General features: G+C 32.0%; 1 protein-coding gene and 4 long non-coding RNA genes across 8 annotated transcripts; 1 reads left to right on the top strand and 4 right to left on the bottom strand.

The window, feature by feature from the left end:
* Positions 1-1,386: 1,386 nt before the first annotated feature.
* On the bottom strand, positions 1,387-4,001 carry LOC108826625 (probable protein phosphatase 2C 54). The gene is made up of 4 exons (XM_018600011.2): positions 3,462-4,001; positions 2,494-2,972; positions 1,797-1,945; positions 1,387-1,595 (listed from the first exon to the last, which is right to left on the bottom strand). Exons 1-4 carry the CDS (start codon positions 3,598-3,600, stop codon positions 1,472-1,474), a joined length of 891 nt encoding a protein of 296 aa, XP_018455513.1. The 5' UTR covers positions 3,601-4,001; the 3' UTR covers positions 1,387-1,471.
* A 5,136-nt stretch (positions 4,002-9,137) lies between these two features.
* On the bottom strand, positions 9,138-11,927 carry LOC130499429 (uncharacterized). Of its 3 annotated transcripts, none has more exons than XR_008938294.1 (7): positions 11,390-11,927; positions 11,236-11,299; positions 10,630-11,166; positions 10,240-10,330; positions 9,771-10,156; positions 9,604-9,684; positions 9,139-9,495 (listed from the first exon to the last, which is right to left on the bottom strand). It is a non-coding gene; the product is annotated as an uncharacterized LOC130499429 (long non-coding RNA). The 3 variants fall into 3 exon arrangements; XR_008938296.1 differs by having other exon boundaries at positions 9,616-9,684; XR_008938295.1 differs by having other exon boundaries at positions 9,138-9,495; positions 9,616-10,156.
* Positions 11,928-15,100: 3,173 nt separating this feature from the next.
* LOC108825951 (uncharacterized) lies at positions 15,101-16,273 on the bottom strand. Its single transcript, XR_001945329.2, has 4 exons — positions 16,006-16,273; positions 15,742-15,826; positions 15,459-15,561; positions 15,101-15,379 (listed from the first exon to the last, which is right to left on the bottom strand). It is a non-coding gene; the product is annotated as an uncharacterized LOC108825951 (long non-coding RNA).
* Positions 16,274-16,342: 69 nt separating this feature from the next.
* On the top strand, positions 16,343-17,873 carry LOC108825952 (uncharacterized). The gene is made up of 6 exons (XR_008938956.1): positions 16,343-16,474; positions 16,696-16,757; positions 16,853-17,055; positions 17,132-17,239; positions 17,351-17,402; positions 17,520-17,873. It is a non-coding gene; the product is annotated as an uncharacterized LOC108825952 (long non-coding RNA).
* A 2,352-nt stretch (positions 17,874-20,225) lies between these two features.
* Positions 20,226-22,033, bottom strand: LOC108827203 (uncharacterized). Of its 2 annotated transcripts, XR_008938594.1 has the most exons (4): positions 21,732-22,033; positions 21,411-21,501; positions 21,173-21,321; positions 20,226-20,945 (listed from the first exon to the last, which is right to left on the bottom strand). It is a non-coding gene; the product is annotated as an uncharacterized LOC108827203 (long non-coding RNA). The 2 variants fall into 2 exon arrangements; XR_008938593.1 differs by having other exon boundaries at positions 20,226-21,321; positions 21,732-22,031.
* Positions 22,034-23,730: the final 1,697 nt, after the last annotated feature.

Genomic DNA, 23,730 nt, shown 5'->3' with positions numbered 1-23,730 from the left:
AAGCATATGATATGTGGTAAATTGGTAATGATGCGTTTTTGATTGATGCCCATACTTGTACTTTTTGTTTTAAGTTGTTGTATCCAAACAGTATAATGGTTGAGTAGAGAATTGTTAAAGTCTTAGCTTTCTAACTTTTGTTCACTTGAGTGTGTTATGTAGTATGAGTAGTTGTCCATTCTTTTGAATTGCTCATATGATGTTCGTGAATGCATGATTGATCAAGTTTTAAGTTCTTGTATTCTACCTATGTACTTATTTAGTTATATTTTCATGTAGTATGGATCTGTTCTGCATATCTGATTAAGTTCTTGTTAAATATGATGCTAATATAGTTGTATGATCATGATGAATGTTACTGTTCTTGTTTGACTGTTTAAGTTCTTGTGAATCTGTGATTCTGTAAAATATGATGATATTTTATTTTTTGTTTGACTGATTAGCTCTCAAACTTTAGCTCTTGTTTGATCTTTATGATACTTTTGTTAAAGTTTCACTTCTTATTCTCTCACATTGCGTATCTCTTGTATTTTACTTTATCATCTTCTTTATATATTGCTGGCTTGTTGCTGCAGATACCACAAATGTATTCGTATGATGATCTGAGAATAAAACTTGGAAGAGTCGTAGAGTTTAGGACATCCTCAACGCAAATACTTATGAGGGGTGCTAATGATTTTAGATTGAAAAAGAAGGAAAAAAAGAAGAAAAGAAGATTCAGTGCTTAATCAGGCGTCAGAAATGCAGCTGCTTACACTGTTCTGCGGATCCTACTGACACTGGCAATCCGCGATTGATTTCTTTATTAATTTTTTTTAATCTGATAAAAAAAACAAAAATGAAAAAATTAAGCACCCCCATTATAGAGTGTTAGGATTGATGGTGCTCTTATATGTATTTCAGTGATTTATACATTTTTATTTTTGGTTAAAACTGATATACAAACATTTATTGATTTGCATGAAAATTAATTAAACTAACACCGATACCAGTCCATTATACACAATTTCTAAGGCTGAAAAGTTAAAGAGTTAAATTACGGTATACTCTGCAAAACAGGATCAAGACCAAGATTTAACATTTCTAACCACAGTACTTCCACTAACATCAAATATTTGAGTTGCTTTCTTATATAACATATGCTGTATTCAATATTCAACAACTTTCGTATGAGATACATTAATTTACCAACTTGTTTTGAGAAAAACCGGGGATGTGAGAAAAGTAAACTCCCAAGTAAATTATATTATATCAAATATAAATGAAAATCAAAGAACAAACTAATCGAACAAAACACAAATCTAAAAAGCAAAGTAAAACACAAAGAAAAAAATATCTAGAAAAGGATTTAAGATGGAAAATTATAGCCCAGAAAACGGATGTAAGAAGGAAAAAACATGCTTACTATATAAAAAGGGAAATAAAACTAATAATAATTGAGAATCATCACAAACTAGAAGACAAAGTAAGGCTAAGAAACAGTAGAACTCCTGAGATCAATAACGATGACATTTATATTTTCTTTGCTTCCCCTAGCAATTGCAAGCTCTGCTAAAATTACAGCAGCCTTTGTGGAACTCGATTCCCTTGTACCTCTGTCAAATCATTATTTGAGTTCATTAGTTAATCTCAACGTAAAATTTATATAATCTACGTATTTTTACACTAACAAAAAATCAATTTAATCTTAAAACTCCGTAAGTCGCAAAGACTACTTTACCAGAAAACGAACTTATTCTTTTTTGCGTATTAAGAAATAAAAATATTGTGAAAACAAAATTAATTAATATACTAACCCTGCTGGAAAATTATCGTAGAGACAACGTTTGACAAGCTGATATGTGTCGTCGTCGGAGACAACATTCCATAGACCTTCACATGCAAGTACTATGAAATCATCTATCATTGTTCGCTTATGGATCTTCAGTTGCTGATCCACACCACTCTGTACACAAAATTAATTCGGTTAGATGTTAAAAAGAAAAAGGAGATTATTGTCTTTAAGAAAAAGACAAATCTTTACACCAAAAAAAAAAAGACAAATCTGTGAATATAAAAGCAATAATTGTAGAACAAAAAATAATAATAATAAATAAAGGTTAAAAACATAAATGATAACTAGTGACTTCTCAAGTATTTAGATTTTTTTTTTAGTATGTAAAATTAATGGTATATTGAACATTATACTTCTTCTTTTCCTAAAGATACTTTGTTTGATTGAGATTTTTTTTCCCCTTTGATAGTACAGAAAAAAAAAACTAATAAGGTGTCGTCTGGTGACGAAACTCTTGTAAAATTAATAGTATGTTGAACATTATACTTCTTTTTTTCATACTTTGTTTGATTGAGATTTTTTTTCCCTGTGATAGTACAGAAAAAAAACTAACAAGGTTTTGTCTATTGACGAAACTCTTGTAACATGGGTTGTGTGACTTGTGTCGGAGCCAATAGTCAAATCCTTAGTAATATAATGTATGCGGCAAAGCTGAGTACCTGGTGAATATGGATATGGCAAAGAGGCAAAGCGATTCCGCCGTTTGAGTAAAGAACCGCCCTAGCGCCGCCACGACAAAGCGTAATCACCTCTTCTTTTCCTATAATCGTAACCACGGCTTTCGCAGCCGCGGACCTCACCGTCCCCATCGCTTCCGAAAAACATGAGGTCATCACTTTATTCCAGTTTGCCTCCACTCCACGACCATGGCATGCCGTTACCTCCTCCTTCACGAGCCGACGCAGCCTTTCTTCGAAAAATTTAGCGAGTCTAAGACCGTCGAAAATTCCGAAAATATCATAAGACGGGATCTCGTTAACGACGGTGGAAACAGCGGTTGTCATAGCTCTCTGCCGTCCCATGACCGAGACTACTCCGTGGCCGGCGTTTGTTTTTCTCTCTAGATCGTTAATTGTCACGTCAGCCATTTGTGAATCGACAGGGACCTTTGTTGCTTCCGATGTCGACCCTACATCTCCTGATTATATAAAGGAACAAATGTTTCAGTCGCCGTTGGAAAAAAACTTTTGTTATATTTTTGTATGTTTTGTTTAAGAAAAAAATGATAAAACGTAAATTTATTTTCTTTGAAAACAAGTTTTGATAAGAATTGAATGAACGACATTTAAAGCTTCATGTCAATATTATTATTAACCAACTAACACGTACTACCTTAACATATTCACCAGGAATGTTTTGGTTTCAGACGCATGGGAAGTGCTTAAGTTACAAACTGCTCTAAAGTAGTAACTCTTAGGAGGGTATATCGATGACATCCCCCTTATGTAAGTGTGTTCCCTTCTAAAAGAGTAATTTTAATCCGCACCTCAGAACTTTTGATATGAAAATCTGGTAGTTTTGTACTAAATGAAATTCAAATACACTCATGAAAATTCGAAAAATATGAATATATTATAAAAGAAAAGCATATGGGAAATTAGAGCGACTCCTATTGTGGAATCAATACCGTTCTCTTCGATTTTTGGTAGTTTCACAGGCCTGCTCTCGCCTCCAACGGTAGATTCCGGGTCAGCCATTCGTACCCGCTTGCTATCGCCGGAGTCACAGCCACCGGATAGAATGGGCTGAGTAATATCCTTTTCCATGACTATGATTCCACTTGAAGTGTTCGACTGCTAACTCATCCGTTGAGGTGGGCAGAAGTATGTTATATACATATTATAAAGTATATTATATACGTAGCCTATGTTTATGTGATATATATGGATTCACATATCTTGTCGTGTATTTTTATTTGTTATTATTATAAAGAAAAAAACGAAAGACGGTCCAGAGACTGCCACTTCTATAGAATACGTTTATTCATTGAACAAGAAAAGAGCTTAAATACAAACCATAATCTGGACAACTTGGTAGACCACAATGTTTGTCAGTATGTGATATTTGATATCTTTGGATATCAAATTCCGATTAGTCCACTTTTGTTGTAGTTTTCTTCTAACCAAAGTTTTCTTTTATGGCTTGAAGACATGTTCGACAGGAGAATTCAAACCGATTTCGTGTGGATGGACTTTTTAGTGAGATAGATAAGTACCGCGTTATTTATAAGATATCATCGGAAGAGTTTTATTTTTATCTTTAAAATATATAGTGATACTTTAAAATGTTTAGGTAATCGCATATGAATGATAATGAAATATTCCTTATTTATTGGTTTGCAGAAAAAATGCTCTATTTTTTAAATCAACATAGTATTCTAATTTTTAAAATATATAATAACACAATATTTATTCTAAGGAACACGTTATCAATACGGAACACGATATGAGCCTTGTAGTGATGTAGTCAGTCCTGGATGTAGTTGCCACTTTGTGGTACCTGGTCATATCTAAATCTGTTCACCCACCTCCCTCCATGAGGTTAAAAATGTAGACAAAAGATTTTTATTTTTATTTTTTTTTCCAAGTTCCAACCATGGTATTCACGCTGAGTATTCGTCGCGTAGTTCAAATGCGTCAAGCATTTACAACAATCTTACGTTTTATGAAAAAAAAAAACAAAAAAGAACATTTTTCTTGCAATGGAGGTCCGTCCACTAACGGACACATATTATGTGTTAAACGACACACGTCTGTTTCATAACTTGCATGCATTTTTGTTCGTCAAGTTGCATGTGTTTCAAAAAGCTCAAATTAAATGAAAGAGAAATAAACAAATGGCGACAACAATGCTTAGTTTTATGAAAGGTTTTCTTGAAAAAAAAAGAGTTTTCTTGGCATTGTCCCTTTTAGTGATCATGGATAAATGACCCACTCAAAAGTCCAAATTGGGTTTCTTTTGCCTTCGTTGGTTAACTTTTACGGATATATTAAACTATGTTCACACTACGGAAAAAAATTATATAATTCAGGAGATCATAGGTCCAAATAAATTCACACTAATTTTTTAAAGGTGCTGATCCGCGAATAGGCTCATACACCGAACTTGTAAATTAGCCGGAAACACAAATCCATCCCTTAGACTATATTTACGAAGTGATTTTGCCACATGTCCTCTCTATAATCAATTTCACAAAACAAATATGACATGGCTACTGAAATTAATGATATGGCTTCCGAAAAAATATGACATGAATAATTTCATTTAATGCTCATATATATATTTTGAAAAACTTTTTAGAATATGTCAATAACTCATATATTACATTTAATGTTGATTTATATTTTTAGTAAACTTTTCAGAATATGGTAATAACTCATAAATTATCACTAAAAATATATTCAAATATGACATTTTTTCAATTTCGAAATATTATTTAATTAATGAACAAAATATATAATTAAGCTAAAACTAAAAACGAAAATTAATTTATTTGATTAAAATATTTAGTAATTATGATTTAATATAATAAAACCCAAACATAAAAACAAATTTAAGGTTTATGAAATCAGATAACTCAATAAAACTGATATAATAAAAGTATTTTTAAAAATAAAAAGACAATTCATATACATATATCCTTAAGGAATTTTAATATATAATCAGATTATTTTCTAAAAAAAATAAGATATTTTTATATATTGTGTTGTTATCTTTAAATAATTGTTTCTGTTATAAAAGTTAATATATACCATTATTTGTGAATTTATAATATAGTCAAAAACGAATTTATATTAACAATATTTTTTTTAAATAAGATAATTCTTATATATTGTGGTGTTATCTTAAAATATTTTTTATATTATAAAAGTTAAAAAATTAAGATAAATAATTATGTTTAATTATTAACATTAGTAAATAATTTTAATGACTTAACTGATAAGGTATCATAATCTTGAAATATTTTAGAATATTCTAAAGACAATATCATAGCCAAACTTATACACTATAATTTTGATAATGTCGAAGTATTACATATATGTTTATATTATGTTATATCGGATTTTATCTAAAATTTTTAAAAATTCTGCATTTTAAAAAAAATTATAAATTTTTAATCGTAATATCATTAGTTTCTTTTAGATATATACAATTTTATATAATTTTTAGTAATTTTGTACAAGTTGAATTAATACATTTAACCAAAAGAAATAGATAAAAAACTTATCTAAGATTCTAAATTTAAATATATAATATATATTCTTAAATATTTTTTAAAATAAAAAAAATATTTTATCTTTCTTTTATGCTTAATTAAATAATATTTATATTAATTATTGGTAAAATAATAAAATATATAATATTGGTAAATTTCATTTTTAAATATAATTTAAATTTTAAAAAATTTATCACTGCACATGGTGCAGGAAAACACCTAGTATCTATGTATGTCTAGATACATTTTTTTTGAAAAAAAAAAAGTTAAACCCGAATCTATTAAAAAAATAGATTTAACTGTCGAGTGGAGGTATAATCCACATATAGACTCTTTAATGGACATTTAAATAAGACGAAAGCAGTAGCTTAATAAGACGAAAGCAATAATCGATTATGCAAACAGAAGTATATTTACAATGAAGTAGAGACTGTAAATGTATACTAATGGTGGACATGGAGACTGGAGACCGGTGATACAGACAGTGAAGAGAGAATTCATCCTCTGCCACCGAGTGACGGTTTGCAATTTAAGGAATGTGAAAAGTGAAATAGAGTGATTTCCTCACGTGTCTCCATATAATTGGGTTGTTAACGATCAGGTCTATTGTAAAAACCAAAGTTTTGATCGAACAAAGACATCAAATGGCGTGTGTTGTAACTGTTACATATTTTTTTTTCCCGTCTAAAATAATATTATTAAAGAGACAAGGCCCACGAAAGGACCCAGCGCGAAACCATTACAAGAAGGCCAAACCGGCCCGATTACAAGTATCACAGGCCCGACATGAAGGGCAAATGAAACGGGCCTAAAGCCCAAACCCAAGATCACGCGGCGCCGATCAAGCCACACGTCCATAACTCTTCCTCAAACCGTCCACGTGCGAAGACCACCGATCACACGAGCCACGCGTCATCCATCCACTACGCCACCATCCAAGGGTCGAGATTTTTGCCGGAGAAAAACGAAACGCCTGATGTTTCGCCGGGACACGCCGTCGACAAATCACCGCACCCACCTCAACTCTATCACTTTCACCGGAGAGCTTCCTTCATCAAACGACGATATCTCATCGGGAATCAAAAAGTCACGCACCACGCTTTTGCCAAACGCTCTCCAAAAACCGTCGGAGAGCTTCCAATCGACGTCATCGAGATCTCATCCCAACCATCAGAGATTGAACTAATCTGTCGGTCTCGTGACTACCCTTCTTGAGAGAAACAAAGCCTGCCGGAGACGCAAAGCTAGGAAAGCCTTCACTCCCGGAAACAGAAGTCGGCGACCACCGCTAGAGCAGACGGCACGGTCCCGGAGACAAAAGCCGGTCATCCACCGACGACGGTGCGATACCGGAAAAGTAAAACCCTAAAAAACATGCAACTATCTACAGAAAAGCCGAAAGAAAAGAAAAAAAAAACAGGAAGACTTAAAGCCGGACCGGCGGTGGCTGTGGAAGCCCACCCGCCGATCGGAATCGAGATTCACGGCGGTGATTAGAGTAGAGAGAGGTCAGAGGATATTTAGAGAGAGAAACTTAACTGTTACATATTTAAGTTGATATAAAGTTGATAAAGATAAACTGTTGGCCATAATTGCTGCCGTCGGACTTCAATGACAATGCAAGAGTACATTTCCTCTCCAAAGGGGTTTTCTATTTAATAAACGTTTTCCTAGTTGAGAGAATGTGGAATGAATACCAAATGAGTTGAACACCCCCACCACCAACAGTATTGCATCACTGACATCTTGCATCACGGCCACTGACAAAAAAAATACTTTTCGAACATCTCTCACCTTACAAAATATGCTAAATAAACCAAAATATATTTTAAAATAACTGAAAATTGAACTTTATTTATTTCAAGAAATATTTTCAGTTTAACTGGATCTTGACCAAAATTAAATAACACTACTTTTATTGCTTTTGAAAGTCTACTAGGTAATTATCCGCGCTACGCTGCGGGATTTTTCTTTAATTTATATATATATATATATATATATATGAAATATTTGAAAAATTAATAGTTATATCAATATAACATATAAGTATTTATTCTGATATTTACAATCTAAACATATATTGTATATTTCTGCATTTCTATCGTCATTTTCTATTAAATACTAAAATATTAGAGAATGAATTGATGAAATTTGATATAATTTATTAGCATGCTAAATATTATTTTATTGTATAGTTATTTTTTATTATATTTAACTTGAAAATCACTCTCTAATTTTATTATTAAATAACAGAAAGAAGAGAATATAAATATTTTCCATTTTTTTTAGTCAAATTCTCTCTGAGCGATAATAAAGACGACTCTTTGTATTGACGGTTACCAAAAATTTTTTGGCGTTTCCGGCGGCTTAGGCCATCGGATTTCACTTTTTTCCTGATTATTTTACTTTCTACTTTCAATTACGTTAATATATGATGTCTTCTGCATTATTCTGTTGGGTGAACCGGAGTTTTCATCATCTTCATCTTCCGTTTTCTGATGAAAATCGAGGGCTGTCACTATCTCCAGTGATAGATCTTGTTCAATCCTTTATTCAGTTATCGGCGTTATTCCTCGTCGTTGTATTCGGCGTGTTTGTTTTCCCTTTAATAGGGTGGGATTCCCCGGTCTGTGATCTTCGATTCAGTGCCGACGTTTGTCTATCAGCTTTTGGGTTTCGTGGTGTATTCCAGGAGGCAAATATCCAACCAGATTATCTTCAACCTCTCAGGCTTCATCTGTTAATCTTATGGCTGAACGGTTTGTTCCGTATTCAATCAACAAAGCGAGCCCTTAAACCTCCATGGCCACCACCAGGTTTGCTATTCATAGGTGAACAATCCAGTAAGAGATGGTGTATCTTGAGAGCCACAAGATAGATCTTATAAGACCAAGAACGAAGTAGAGGCAAGTTAGCGAGTCAGCCTATCCTACGAATGCGTTAGGAAGCATCGTGTTATTGTTATCTCTGTTTAAAGTTCTTATTAACAACATGTTTAATGTAATTTATGATTCATGTAATATGTTACATTGATTTGATATCAATAAAGTTAAGATGTTATAAAAAAAAAACAGAAAGAAGAGAAGGGCTCAACAGTTTTTGACATGGCTGATTTATTTAACTATTCTATTTTGTTTGGTTAGTTTTTAAGAATTCAAATATGCATTTTTGTTAATAAATGGAATGAAAATTCCAGTATTTTTGTATTCGAGATTGTTTGGTTCCTTTGTAAATGATATCCTTAATGATTGACCTTGTTTCTCTGCTTGTTTCATAACTTTAAATGTGCAGTCGCACCATTATCATATCGCATTCTATAATTTTGGATGGATACAATACACACTCATTTTTCATGAAACCACACAACTCACACCATTTAAAGAGATCGTTCGTTTTGAAATCTGTCACTACCATCGTCCACCATTCTCTTTCTCAACGACCATTCCTGATACACAAAATTATAGCAAAACCCAACAACATCATGAATTCATATTCAAAGATAAGTAAGGAAGCTACTAAAAAAATTGTTTAAAGTTAAGAAATTTTAAAATACTTTCACGTTTACTTGGGTATTGCTGCCTTCGTAAACATTCCGATATGGCCATCCTCATAATGATTTTGGTAGTTTACAAATCTATGCATTTTCAAACTCATGAGAACTAAGGAACTATGTTACAGATAAGGCACATATATTTCAAATATGTTGGTTTTGATGCTGACCTCTTCTTATTTTTTTGTTATGCTAGCCTCCACATTGTTCGTAATCATCACCCCTTGTAAAAAATATGTTGATTCAGTAACCATTGTTCTCTTAGCCTATTTGATTTATTCCAGTGTTCCAATTTTTGTCTTCTCTCTTCCCCTACACCCAATCACTTAGCTCATTCCTCATTTTGTTTTTTTTGATGATATTTGTCTCCTACTTTTTTCTTGGTTTGATTAGTTTTTAAATTGATTTAGGTCATTAGGTTGAATGACTCCATCATTCACAATAGATTTGAATGACTCCTTTATTCACAACCTTGGGACCAAATCTTTCCTAACTTGAATGACTCCATCATTCACAACTTTGGGACTTCCAAACTCATCCAACACAACATTCCTCCCTTGAAAAAATATCACATCACAGTAAGATAAAAAGATATAGTTTTGTGGTAGAACAAACACATTGAACAGCCAGTAATTATACCTCTAGGGCCAAGAGTGAGACCAACAGCAGCAGCAAGCTTGTCGATACCAGCTTGAAGAGCAGCTCTGAAGCTTTGGTCGTAAGCAATCTCCTTTACATTTAGTAATGATTTTTACCACATCCACATGTTAGTTTTGGTATCAGACAGAGCAGTAAGGACCAGGACACGGACAAGGTATCAAGTGGATAAACAGAAGTAACAACACTACAAAATTGATTGAACTGATTCATGGTTATAAAGAAAGAAAAAAAAATCTAATTCCATGAACAAAACAGAGCGAAATATACAGATTAAGAGAACAGGAGAAGCTCTAAGCCTCATAAACGAACGAGCAACAAAAGAAACCATTCAGAAGAGAAAGCAAGTAAGGGAGAAGAAGAGGTGCGTACGTATTCGCAAAGAAGCTGAAGCTCGTCCTCTGAGAGATGCTGACCGTCTTTAACCTTGGATATCCATTGATCCAAATCCGTTATCTCCCTATCTATGTGTTCCACCTCTTTCTCCTCCGTCGATTTCAATGGCGAATCAAGTGGATAAAGAGAAGTAACAACACTACCTCTTCGTGAACACCAACCATATTGGCCAAGAACTTGTTGTGGCTCTTAGGTACGACCTCCACCAGACCGGTTCGGCTCAGCATAAACCAAATTTTTGTTCCAGTCTGAAACCCAATCAAGCAAAAGTTCTCAGCTCAAAAGCACTCAAGCGAACTACCATATTTGCAGCAGATTATGATGTCTAGTGGCGAAGTGCTGGTCAAGAAACTTCTCCTCGTTGAAACTCTTCCTGCAGTAACCGCACTTCCACTCGTATACATCCACGTGGACCTTATGCTGTTCTTGATCCCTGTACAGATTGTTATCAGGATGGAGCCTGCACGTGCTTGGAATCTGGTATCTCTCCCGTTCCACAAACAGCATTAAATACTGCAAAGAATTAAATCAAAAATCATTACAAAACCTCAACAGAGTACGGAGAAAAAATCTGTAACTTACATCTTGTATAATCTGCCAAGCTGCTCTACTTCTCTCTGGAGCATCAACACCTTCCTTACCGGATCTAAGTTATTTCCACGACAAAAAGAGAATCAATACAATTCAGACATACTTATATTTTGTCTGAATTAAAATCAAGAGATAGAGCTGTCACCTTCCTTGGGTCTAACTCCAAAACTGGCTGAATCGATCTCATCAAAAGCCAGCTTCGACGAGAAACGAAACCCAGACTCGGTCCTGAAACTCCTGAGAAGCTATGGGTTCACAGACTCCCAAATCTCCACCATCATGACAATGTGAAGTAGAGAACAGAACACGGAATGTCTCTATTCTGAGAGAGCTTGGAGTGCCTCAGAATGACAGAATCTGTTGCTTAAGGGGTTTGATCCGACGTCTAAAAGGTTCGTGAAGAAGATCGTCGCCATGGGTGAAGAAGTTCTTCAGCCTTGTCTCCTATTTTGTTTCTTCCCCATATGATTGTTGATTCATATGATTGTTCATTATCGATTTCATATGATAGATTGAAGAACACATCTGATTTGGTCAAATTGAAAGAGGAAGGGAGGGGGAGATCGAAGAAGGAGAGAGAGATAATGCCAGAGAGAATAGAAAGGGGAGATTGTGATTTTTCAGGGATTTTTTTTTTTAGCGATAATGGCAATGTCCAGAGAGAGAAAAGTGAGGTGGAGAAACAAAATGTTGTGAGTGGTGTTTCTAGTTTTTTCATTTATTGACATGGAACTCTCGTATTGATTTTAAAATCTGATGTGTCAACACATGGAGAGAACCAAGCTCTATTACTATTACTGTGTGGATTATTTGATAATTTCTAAAATCTGTTCATAATGCATAATTGTCCCATATACATTATTTGTAAGGAGTCCTATTTGCAGGCCCGGCTTTGACCCCATTCCTATGAAACAAAAGAATGGGGCCTAGGATTTTTAAAAGTTTTTTAGGATCTATTTTATTTGATTTATTGTTAGTAACTAAGTAAGATCATTTTTTTAAGAAATGGAACGTTGGAACTTAGAAGTTGCAGAACCACTTTAAAATAAAATCAAATAAATCTTAATATTGTATTTTTATTTTTAGAAGAAAAAGTAATAAAAACAAAATAGACAGCATTAGTGTTTTGGTTAAGTTATATTTTTAAAAAAATCTTTTATTGGGGCTTCGACTTTCAATTTCATATTAGACCATGAATATCTCAGGACCGGTACTGCCTATTTGTAAAGTGAATTCACACGTGTTTTTACAATCACTTTCACTAAAAAATATAACATGACATATTAGAAATAATGACATGGTTAAATGTTACATAGAAAATTGTATTTATTTTGATTTTTTTTGGTAAATCTTATAGAATATGGCGATAAATCATACATCATCATTAAATATACATATATATATATACATATGTAAATATTAGTTTCAATAATATAGTAATATAATATAATGTATTTAATAATTTTGAAATATTATCTTTGTATATTTTTATACTCATACATTTAAATATTATCTTTGTATATTTTTATACTCATACATTTTTTGTTACTAAGAAATTTTCAAAGTTTTATACAATCTTTTCAAAAATTATAATTTTTATATGTGATACTGTTCTTATATCTAAATTCTAGAAATTCTGTTTAATTTTATTTTCTGATAATTATAAAAAATTTATACTATTATTTTCTAATTTTTTACAATTTTATTTAATATATCTTAACTAAAAGATAAATATGAAAATCTATCTAAGATTAGAATTTTAACTATATACATATCTATTCTTAAATATAATTTAAAATAAATGAAATTGTTTATTTAATCTTAATTTTATGTTTAAAAATCAAAATTTATATTAAATTATTAGTACAAATAATTTAAAAATATTTTTTAAAAATTATTTAAGTTAAAAATAATGTTTTATCGTTGCAAAATGGTGTAGGAAAATACCTAATTAATATCGGTGATGATAAAAAAAATTATCTGATCAAAAATTTAAGATTAAATACCAAAAATTAAGCAATTTGTCTTAGGTAATACATTTCCATAGCTGGACACATGAACTATTTTATTGAGAAAATTTTGAGTTTTGTTGAAATTTTTATTTGTCGTTGGATATGAAGTTAAACGACTACTTTATGTATATGAGTTTAGTTTGTTCCTCTCTATGAAAGTTTGTATATTATCCATGTTGTTGTCAAAGTAGAGACACGTTTCTAATGTTGAGGAGAACAATAGTTTGCCTATTAATAGTGAAACAAATTTTTAAAAAATGAGTTTGACATAATAAGTTTGCATGTCCCTTTTTATGATTTTGACATGCTTAAGAATAAAAAAAATAGTTACTTTTATATAATACTAGATATGAGCATGTGCGTTGCAACGAGTTTTGTTTGATGTTTTATTTTAGAAAATGAAAAATTAATATTAAATAAATTATTTCGCAAAAAATGTTAAAACATAATTTTAAAAAGAACAGGTAGAGAAAAATACTATTAAATAATTTTAAAACTAATTTATTTTTATAAAAATGTTTTTATCATCTTGTTATATATTTTATTAATCATGAGATATTTTAACACATGTCACAATTTAAAAAAGTAAAATTACTATCAAATAATCTTTTACAATTATCTTTTCTTTAGGATTTTAGAAAAATAAAATTAGTATTAAATAAGTGTTTTTACTAATATTTTTTTCTTTAGATTTTCTAAAAGGAAATGTTCTAACAAATTACTATTAAACAATATATATAATTAATTTTTAACAAAAATCATTTTTATTATCTTACCTGATTTATTTTTAATTATGATATAGTTTAACACATATCACAATTTTAAATATATAACTGACTAGTGTCACAATCATGTTAATTAACAACTTTGAAAAACCAAGCTCAATATAATGGATTCACAAAAATGGAAAATTACTAACAGATAGTAATTATAATGACTTTTTAACAAAATTTGTTTTTTGTTATTATTTTAATATATATATATTTTTACTATGAGATCAATTTACATATGTCATAATCTTTAAATATATAATTGTCATAGGTCGCGATCATATTAATTAATAACTTCGAAGAACCAAATTTTATATAATAAGATTTGATTTGTTAGATCATAAGTTTTAAGTTCAACGGAAAATAATGAAAAATATAAATTTCTTATTAATTTTTCAAGCCTTTGAATCTTAATAAGATTAAAAAAATAAATAGTGAAGATTAATATTATTTTATATTGGGTATAATTTTTTTTTACAAATATATAAAAGTTTAAGATAATCATGAATTCATTTTTAATTGCTTACCTCCAAGGCGGGTTTAACCCTGGTATGGAAAGAAAATTGCAGTAAACTTGTGTTATTGTTCTCTTAAGTCTATCATCACATACTGCGTGTGTTATTGACTGAAACAAAACAAATATAAATCATTTAGAACGGGCATGAACTATAGTTGCATTGGATCCAGAAAAGGCCCAAAGGAGAAGGAGGGGGCTCGTTTAGATTAAGGGTAGAATTGCCGGCCCAGCATCTTTTCATGCCTAAAGCAGAGGAAAAAAATATTGCACTATGTATTCACAGACTGGGCTTGGACAGAAATTTGCAGTCAGCTCTAACCACTGTACCATAGACGACGGTTACTAAATTGTCGCCCCTAAAATAGCTTATATTCTTTAGCGCCTAAAGCCCTTGCCTGTTGGGCTTTAGGTCAGGGCCGGGCTGTGGATGGTTCGTTTATAAATATAAACCTAAGAGCATCATTATCCCAAAGACTCATTTGGAGTCTCTTAATATTTTTTTTAATATTTTTAAGTAGTAAATGTGAAGTTAAGAGACATGGTTAAAAACCCAAACATTTATATCCTCCAATGTAAGTCTCTTATTATTCAGAGATTCTTAAAAAAATGAAACATTGAGAAGCAAAACATTTCAAACACAAACCAATAATGGCAAAAGCTCCTAGTACCAGCAACAATAACGGCTTGAACAAGACCAATCCTGAGCTTGAACAAGACCAAGCTTGCTCAGTGGAGACATGGCCAGATCAATCAACGCATGGCGACCCTGTTAGAAAACAATTAATATGATATCTACGCCATGTTCACCGTTGCAGTGCCTTTGCCATCTTAATAACCTATAAAACCACAATAGAATATGATAAGTCTATTTTGTTCTTGATGACCAACAACTGATTCAGAGGTGAGAATGTCTACCATATTTTTGTGGTATACACTGACGATGGCATAAGAGACGCTTGCAGGATTAAGCATAGGTCCCAGCACTTCCACAAGCAGAAGAACTCAAACGGTTCCCTTGCTGCAAAAAAAAAAAAAGTTCATTTACCGTTAATGCAGAGTTATAAAGTGTTCCATGTGTCTACCAGTTCCATGAAGACCAGGATCCACAAAACTTGAAAAAACAGAGATAATTGAAGCGTGTGTCAATGAACATTAATAAAAGAACTCTTTTTCTTTTTGATTAAAGAGATTAATCTACCTCTCAATGGATCGAGTCAGGGCACAATTGTGAACCAAGTTCTTCCCTCCCATTATAATTCCAGGCTTGTACTTCAATCGTGTCCCTGCCACATGACAAAACCATATTAACACCAGTGACCAATAAAGACAAACAATATCATCTACCTCTTTAGTTTTTCAATTAAGTGTTCAATAAAAGAAAACGAAAGTATCCTAATTGAAGTTTCATGAGCTGGAAACTAAGAAAGCAAAGATCTTTTAGAATCGGTGAAAAGGTACTAACCGGTATCGTTAACCTAAACGATGCAATCATCGGAGATGAGGCGGAAGAGAGACATCTCGTGACGTTGGAGGCCAGCAATCATGTCGTCGTCATGAATCTCATCCATGATGATAGGCGTCGAAGAAAGGGTCGAGAGAAGTAGCATCTGCCTGAAGCTCTGGCTTCCCTTCTTCAGTCGCTGGGGATCATCGCCGCCTTCCGCCATCGATGCAATCGCTTCAACTCTCTTTCTCTCTCTCTCTCTTCTCAAAGCGATGAACGCCCAAAGGGCAACACGTGTCTCAATAAACCGTCTCTTGTAGTCGCCAAATAAGAAACGTTCTTTCACATTTAATCTAATTTCCTTTTTTCTTTAATGCTGATAATTCTAAGAGACGGTCATAGAAGACCGCGTTAATAGTGCTCTAAGGGAGTCGTGGTTATCCTCCTCTACTACACTCGTTTATTCTTGAGCGGCACTCGGAATCAGGTACGTAGAGAAAACTTTCCAGCCGTCGTGAATCCTGATTTGTTTCGCCTCCTTGCTCTCTGATGTTTTTTTTCTATCGAAAACTCAGATCGAATCCCGTGGGATTTTACGTGTTTCGCTTTGCTTAGTATCTATTTTGACAGTACCATGCATGATGTTAGATCTCTGTTAATTTACTTGTTAGCATCTGTTGGCTCATCTTATTCAATTACTATTTGCAGGAAACCCTTTGCATTGTTCGCTATGGCTCGTCGTGAGGACCAATTCTCCCAACTTTGCTCAAGTAACTCTAAGCTCCCTCATATGCTTTTTTTTTGCATATATATATATATGTATTCCTCAGGACTCATGTAACATCGAGTTTGATGGTCCTTCCAGAGGAAACCCTGGAAGAGCTGGTGCAGGAGCCATTCTCCGTGCTCCAGATAATACTGTGATCTTCTCTTCTCGCGAGGGTTTAGGCGTAGCTACAAACAACGTTGCTGAGTATCGAGCTCTCCAATCTTGGCCTCGAGTCTGCTCTTAACAACGGCTTTAGAAATGTGCGCGTCCAGGGTGATTCACAGCTTGTCTGTAAGCAGGTCCAGTTCGATTCTTTTCTTATGTGTGTTTCCAGTCTCGTTTGTGTTGTTATTATCTCTGACTAATTGGCAACAGGTTCAAGGTGAATGGGCAACCCGACACCCGAAAATGACTGAGCTTTGTGGACAAGCACAGGAGCTTATGAGTCAGTTTAAATCATGCGATATTCAACACGTTCCCAGGGTAAAGCCCCTTTTCTTTAGCCTGCTGATTCTGATCCATTCAGTAGTTAGCTTCGTTGTTAATACATTCAAAGTGAAGATGGCACTTAATTGTTAGCTGTCTTGTTTATAGGAATTCAATTCAGTGGCTGATGCTCAAGCTAGCCTTGCGACCAATCTGGCTGGTGAGTTAATTAGTCTGTGATTTGTGTTAAAAGGATATGGATTCCAGTTTCTTTTTCTTATTATATAGTAACCGAGGTTTTGTGTTTTCTTTTCATGTGAATTCGATGCGTATCTAGAGGGTGAACGTCAAGAACATACTACAGGCGGCTATGGAAGAAGGGGATACTAATATCCAAGTGGAGTAATATGCCTTTTCCTGTTTTCTTGTTTTTGGGATCATGACTTTTTTTAGCATGTTGTGTGTTAACACGATGATGGACATGCTCTTTCTCTCTCTTTTGCTTTGTCCCACGGCATGTTGACTTCCCAATCGTCTACTACTTATTCTACTAGGGGCAAAGCCCCCGCGCAAGCGCGGAGCCGGATATATTTTACATGCTGTTGTAATTTTATGTATGAAATTTACTTGTTTGTATTTTCTAATATTTTTCTCTGTGTTGTCTGTAATAATGATGAATAGAACAATGAAAAATATATAACTTGATTAGATTGAAATAAAAATGACCAGAAAATTTATATATATTGATATTTTCATATATTATCCTTGCAATGATTTGATCGATCATTTGTGTTATTAGCGTTTTTATGTTTAAAGGCTGAAGTTTATAAGGTAGTTATTAAATAGTTGTTAGTATATAAATTAAAAAAATGTAAGTAAAAAGATATAAATTTCTTTTTTTTTAAATTAAAAATTTATACAAAAATAAATTAAATTATTTTTTATTTTTCCCAAAATTAATTTAAGAATATGGAGTTGTAATAAACTTTTTTCTAAAAAAAATAACACCTCTAAAAATTTATTAAATTATATAGTTACAATACTTTTAGTTTATAGAGTTTTTACTGGACTTTAATAAATATGATTTGTGTCTCTAATAGGTGACCAGAAAAATAGAAGTTGTGTAGTTTATGATATAATATATATATAAAGAATTTGGTATAGTTTATGGCTCACACAATTTCCTTTGATTTTTGTTGGAGCTTAGCGATTTTAGTTTGTGAAATTGATGAACAATAATTTATTTACAGTGTTATTGATGACAGATTTGTTTACATCTCTACTCTGAATTTAATTTTATAATTACTATTTAATTATATAATATAGATCCTCAGTTTCTACAAATCGTTTTTATTTAACTTAATGGTATAACTATGATATATATTTGACATATTTTATTGGTGGTGTTAAATATTTTATTAATATAGCTTAAAAACTTTTAAATGAATCCCTTTTATATATTTGATAATACTTTTGATTAACATTATTTTATGTTTGACATGTATGGTATAAGGGCCTGACTGGTTTAACCGCAGCGGTTGCGGTTGCGAGAGTTTACGGGTGCGGGTGGTTGCGGTTTCAAGCGTTTTCAAGAAATTTGTACGACTGGTACAACGGTTAGAAATTGTTGCGTTTGCAGGACTCTTATGACTGGTAAATTACCAATCGCACCATCTGTTAAATAATAAATTAACAATATTTACATTTTATATAATTATAAAAGTATTAAAAATTATAATAATATAATAAATATAAAATTTATATTTATAAAATCATATTATTAAATTTTAAAAATTTATAGAAAATATTTTGGTTTTAATTTTTTATGATATAAATTAAAATATAATATGTATACATTTTATAATTTCTATTATTTCAATTTAAAAAATTTATTGGATATTTTTAGTATTATTTTTATTTATTTTGTTTTTAAAGAAAAATAATGTATCCTCCCGCAACCGTCCGCAACCGCCCGCAACCGCCCGCAACCGCCCGCAACCGCAAACACTAGATGGAACCAGCTTTTGATTTTAAGAGGTTCGGAGCGGTTTGAAACGATTTGTACCGTTTTCTGTGATTGTTTCGAAACGCCAACAACCGCTGCGAACCGCAAAAGCTGCGTTTACGGGTGGTAGCGGGAAAACCAGTCATGCCCTAAATATGATATTTATTTGACATATTTTATTGGTGGTGTTAAATCTTTTATTAATATAGCTTTAAAAATTTTAAATGAATCCCTTTTATATATTAGAAAGTACTTTTGATTAATATTCTTTATGTTTGACATGTATGATTTATAAATTTTAGTGTTTTAAGATATTTTTGATTTTTTTAGTTAAAATTATTATCATTTTTAAAGAGTTAACTTTTATACTAAAACTAATTTGGAAAAAAAAAACAGAGACAAACCAAATAAGTGAATACGTTTTGTGATGTTTATTTCTTATTCGAACACCTTTCGAATATTTTTTTTTTGTTAAAGGGTTTACCGTTTCGAATATTATAGTGACGTTCTTTCTTAAACTCTCAGATGTCTAAATACGATGCAAAAATCTACATCCTCATTCATCCCCATTTATAAAATAAAGGTTGAAATTAGTGAAAGATATTAATTTATCCAAAATATAAAGAAGTTTGTATAACAGTCATGAGTCAACTGATGTTATTGGTTTCTTCATATCTTCTTTACACCATTGGAAGCTTGTGGAAGATTGTGGAAGGTGGTCGATTTGAAACCCTATATTTTACTTAATCATTGAAATTTTCTTTAAATCTACTTCAAAGAATCAATATGAAGAATTGAGAAGGCATTAGTCAACAAAAAAAAAGAATTGAGAAGGCATAAAGTACCGGCTGACTTGGCAGCAGGAAGAAGAAGCAATGCTCACGTGTGAGTGTGCGAGGCTATGTGAAAATAACTTTTTTCTTTATTATTTAGAACTGGTTAACTAAATTAGTTATTTTTTTTTGGTCAAATTAGTTATTTAATCTTTTAAAAAGTTAGAGATTAACATCTATGGAATCAGCAGAAAAACAAATAAAAGGGTAAAGTGTTTGACTGTGTAAAATTTAGAGGCAGAATCTACAGTAGAAGAAGAACAAACACCAGGGTAAAGTGTTTGACGTGTCCTCACTATATTTGCTTACATAATTCTATAGATTATCATCTTCTTCCTCCTCCACACCTTCTTCTGCGACCTCACCCTCCAAACGTTTCTTCTTTTCAAATACTCAACTTTCAGTAATGTCCTTTCATCACAACTGATCCAAGCATCTCTTAGGCAGAACTCAGAAGCAAGTCAAATTTAGTACCTTCTGCAGGTTTTAAGCATTTCCCCATTACCAATCTGGATAGGCTTTTAACCTTCTCTAACTTCCTTGTTCTTTGCCTCAACCTGGCTCCTAAACTTTTCATTATCAAACTAATAGCACTTGAAGAAGTATGCATAGCTTCAGATTCATCCATGGAGCTAACCTTCTGAAAGTACCATATGTTGTTTGAATCCGGTAGAAGAACCCATAAGCCTTCTTTGTCGTAAGGTGAGCTAAAAATAACAGCTCGAGTCCTTTGCAAAGTTTAAGATTGGTCCAAGCTTACACTCTTGCCTTCTGTTTTGCAAGTGACTCTTACATTTAGAAAAATGTATCATTTCTAACACCATCTCGGTGTCTATAACATATCTCTTAGACAAACCAACAACCTCCCAGAGCAGTTTAGCACGTTCTTCCAAGTGAAGCTCTTCAAATTCTCAGAATGACTAACCTGTAACATGAAGAAAACAATCATTATATCAAGAATCTATAAAGTTTTATTGATCTCTTTAGATTTGCAGTAGACGCTTATCATAACATTAGAAATGACATCAAGAACAACTGTTGAAACTTAAGGGAACCAAATCATATTGACCTAACCAATCCGGAAAACAATTAATATGTGAAAAAACATTTCACAATAATTAATAGTACGCTTAACGTGTGAAAGCACATAACTGGTTCACCATATTAAGGGTCAATGAACAGCCTAATTGAACACGAAGTTCAAAAAGTTGGCTCTGTGCTAACTCGTGCAATTTTTGCATAGTGGAGACACTGTCTTTTGCTTGCATTAACTGATCTTGCAAAGCTTGCTCCCTGTAGGCCTGTACAAAAGGTGAAAATGACAAATGTTGGTGATGGCTCAAAAACTCTTAAAACACCCTAATAATTCACGGAAGAAAATATAGTTTACCTATCCTTTAAAAGCTCCTGTGTTTACTGATTTTCCTCAGCCACATTTCGTTGCTTGATCTCAATAACCACCTTGATTTTTTTTTCCATCTCTATTCAAATAAAACATCACGATATGACTGTTATTCTTAACCAGTTAGCAGTTACAAAATCACAGAATAAAAAAAATAAATATATAAAATCTAAACAATCCAACCCGTAAATCACAGAGTCCTGCAGTAAAATAAAAGATCATATATTTGGAAGTTATCAAATATGAAGAAACATAAAGCTTTATTCTTTGCAAAAGAAAGGAAATAAATAAAATCTAAACAATCCTCACCAATTCATCGAGGAGCAGAATCGTTATCCCCATGAACTCTCCGTTCTTGTTTATGTTCCGGGAATTCCAAAAGCAGATGAGGTGACCAACAACGAATTGAGCAGTTCTGCGGAGGCGAAGAGAGTCGAAAGTGGAGGAGGCGACGGCCGTTGCTGTTAGGAAAAGTTGTGGGTGAAAAGTTAAAAGGCAAAAGAGAACTCACCATAACTGAAGAAGAACAGAAGAGGAAGAGGAAGAGGAAGAGGGATCGCGAGTGATCTGGAAAAAAAAATATCGTCAATCCCTAATCTATTAGCCGTCGAGAAGAACATATATGCTATGGGCCAAAATCGATAGAGTCAGAACACAAATTAAAACACATGCTTAAGCCCAAACAAACACACAGCCCATTAAAAGAAAAGGACACGTGTTCCTTATACATGAGTGATACTCTCTCATTCAATAGTTTTCCATATCATACTGTTTTCTTAACCTTCTTTAAAATACTAATCCTTCCTTATAGTCAATAGACTGCACATGTAAGGGTTATTTAGTTATATTAGTATTGATAATATTATTACCAAGATGATACAGATTTCAGTGACTATAAGGAAGGATTAAGAAAAATTTAGTATTCTGCCAGTGAATTTTTATCTTATTTATTAGATAATATGACTTCTTATTTTTCAAAATGGCCATCAATTAATATCATTTAATACAAAAAATAAAACGACTTGCTATATAAAAATACAACATGTGGAAAATTATATATATGACATGTCGATTATTTTTTAAGATTTTAAGATTTTAGTTAATCTTATAATTATTAATTTGGCAACAATCATTATCATTTTAAGCGATAATATAAATATATTTAAAACAAATTTCAAAATTATGGTCAATAAATTTGTCCCATCATTAAAAAAATCACAATATTAAAGTATTAAGTATATTTTATTTTTGAAAATCATTATACAATTCAGAATGCTCCAAGGTCCCCTAAAAATACTAACAACATAAATACTAAAATAGCTAAACATGTTTTCCTATCTATATTATTAAAGTTGAAGTATCAATATGCATTAAAACTTGAAATAACCTTCTAGTTACATCCAATGTCATTTTTTCACTCATAAAAATAATTAATTTTAATAAATGAATTTACAAAAACATGATAAATATGAGTTTCCTAATTATAAATTGTAGGTATTACATTAAATTATCTAATATTTAGCTAATTTAAAAGATTGCAATCTTTCAACTATTTACTACTTAACAAAACGATTTTATAAAGAGCATATATACATATAATATATATAATCATATATAATTTTAAATTTATTGAATATTCTCAAATCTAGGTTAGAAATTATTTTGTATAATTTTTTGTTTTTGTTTGATCTATGTAGAAGGCGGTTCACTTTCACAATGTAAATTTTCAGGTGTGTCAATTTTTTAATTAATTTTTCTTTTATAGTTTTTAACTAAATTTACACTATTTTGAACACACTAAGCATGTCAACCTTAGATACTAAGATTTTTATACATGAATTACATTGATTTGATTTTCTATTTTGTTTAAAATAATAAATATAAAACATTTTTTAAGAACAATAAAATACAAATATATTTTTTGGAAAAATTAAGTGATTTTAGTCACCCAAGATAAACCCAAACCGGTCTAAATAGATGACCAATACAATTACATGAATTTAGATGGATTAAATTATAGAGAACTTAAAAGTAAATGTGTTCAAACGTCAAGACGTAAATGTGTTCAGCAAAAATGAGATGGATTTAAATAAGGTGGATCTACCAATTTATTATTCTTAACAAAATATTTGTGAATTTTTATTAGATTTTTACAATGTATAATATCTCGCACTTTTAATAAATATAATATAGAGTGAATGTGTTAAGTGACAATGTTTCTCGTTTAATATACTTCTCTAGCGTCTGGTAATGAGCTTTTAAAGCGCGAATCAAAATCTAGATACAAGATTTCAGTCAACCGGTCTAA

Source organism: Raphanus sativus, chromosome 9 (assembly GCF_000801105.2).
Source record: "Raphanus sativus cultivar WK10039 chromosome 9, ASM80110v3, whole genome shotgun sequence".
Classification (NCBI taxonomy): domain Eukaryota; kingdom Viridiplantae; phylum Streptophyta; class Magnoliopsida; order Brassicales; family Brassicaceae; genus Raphanus; species Raphanus sativus.
This window is presented reverse-complemented; position numbering and strand designations above follow the sequence as displayed.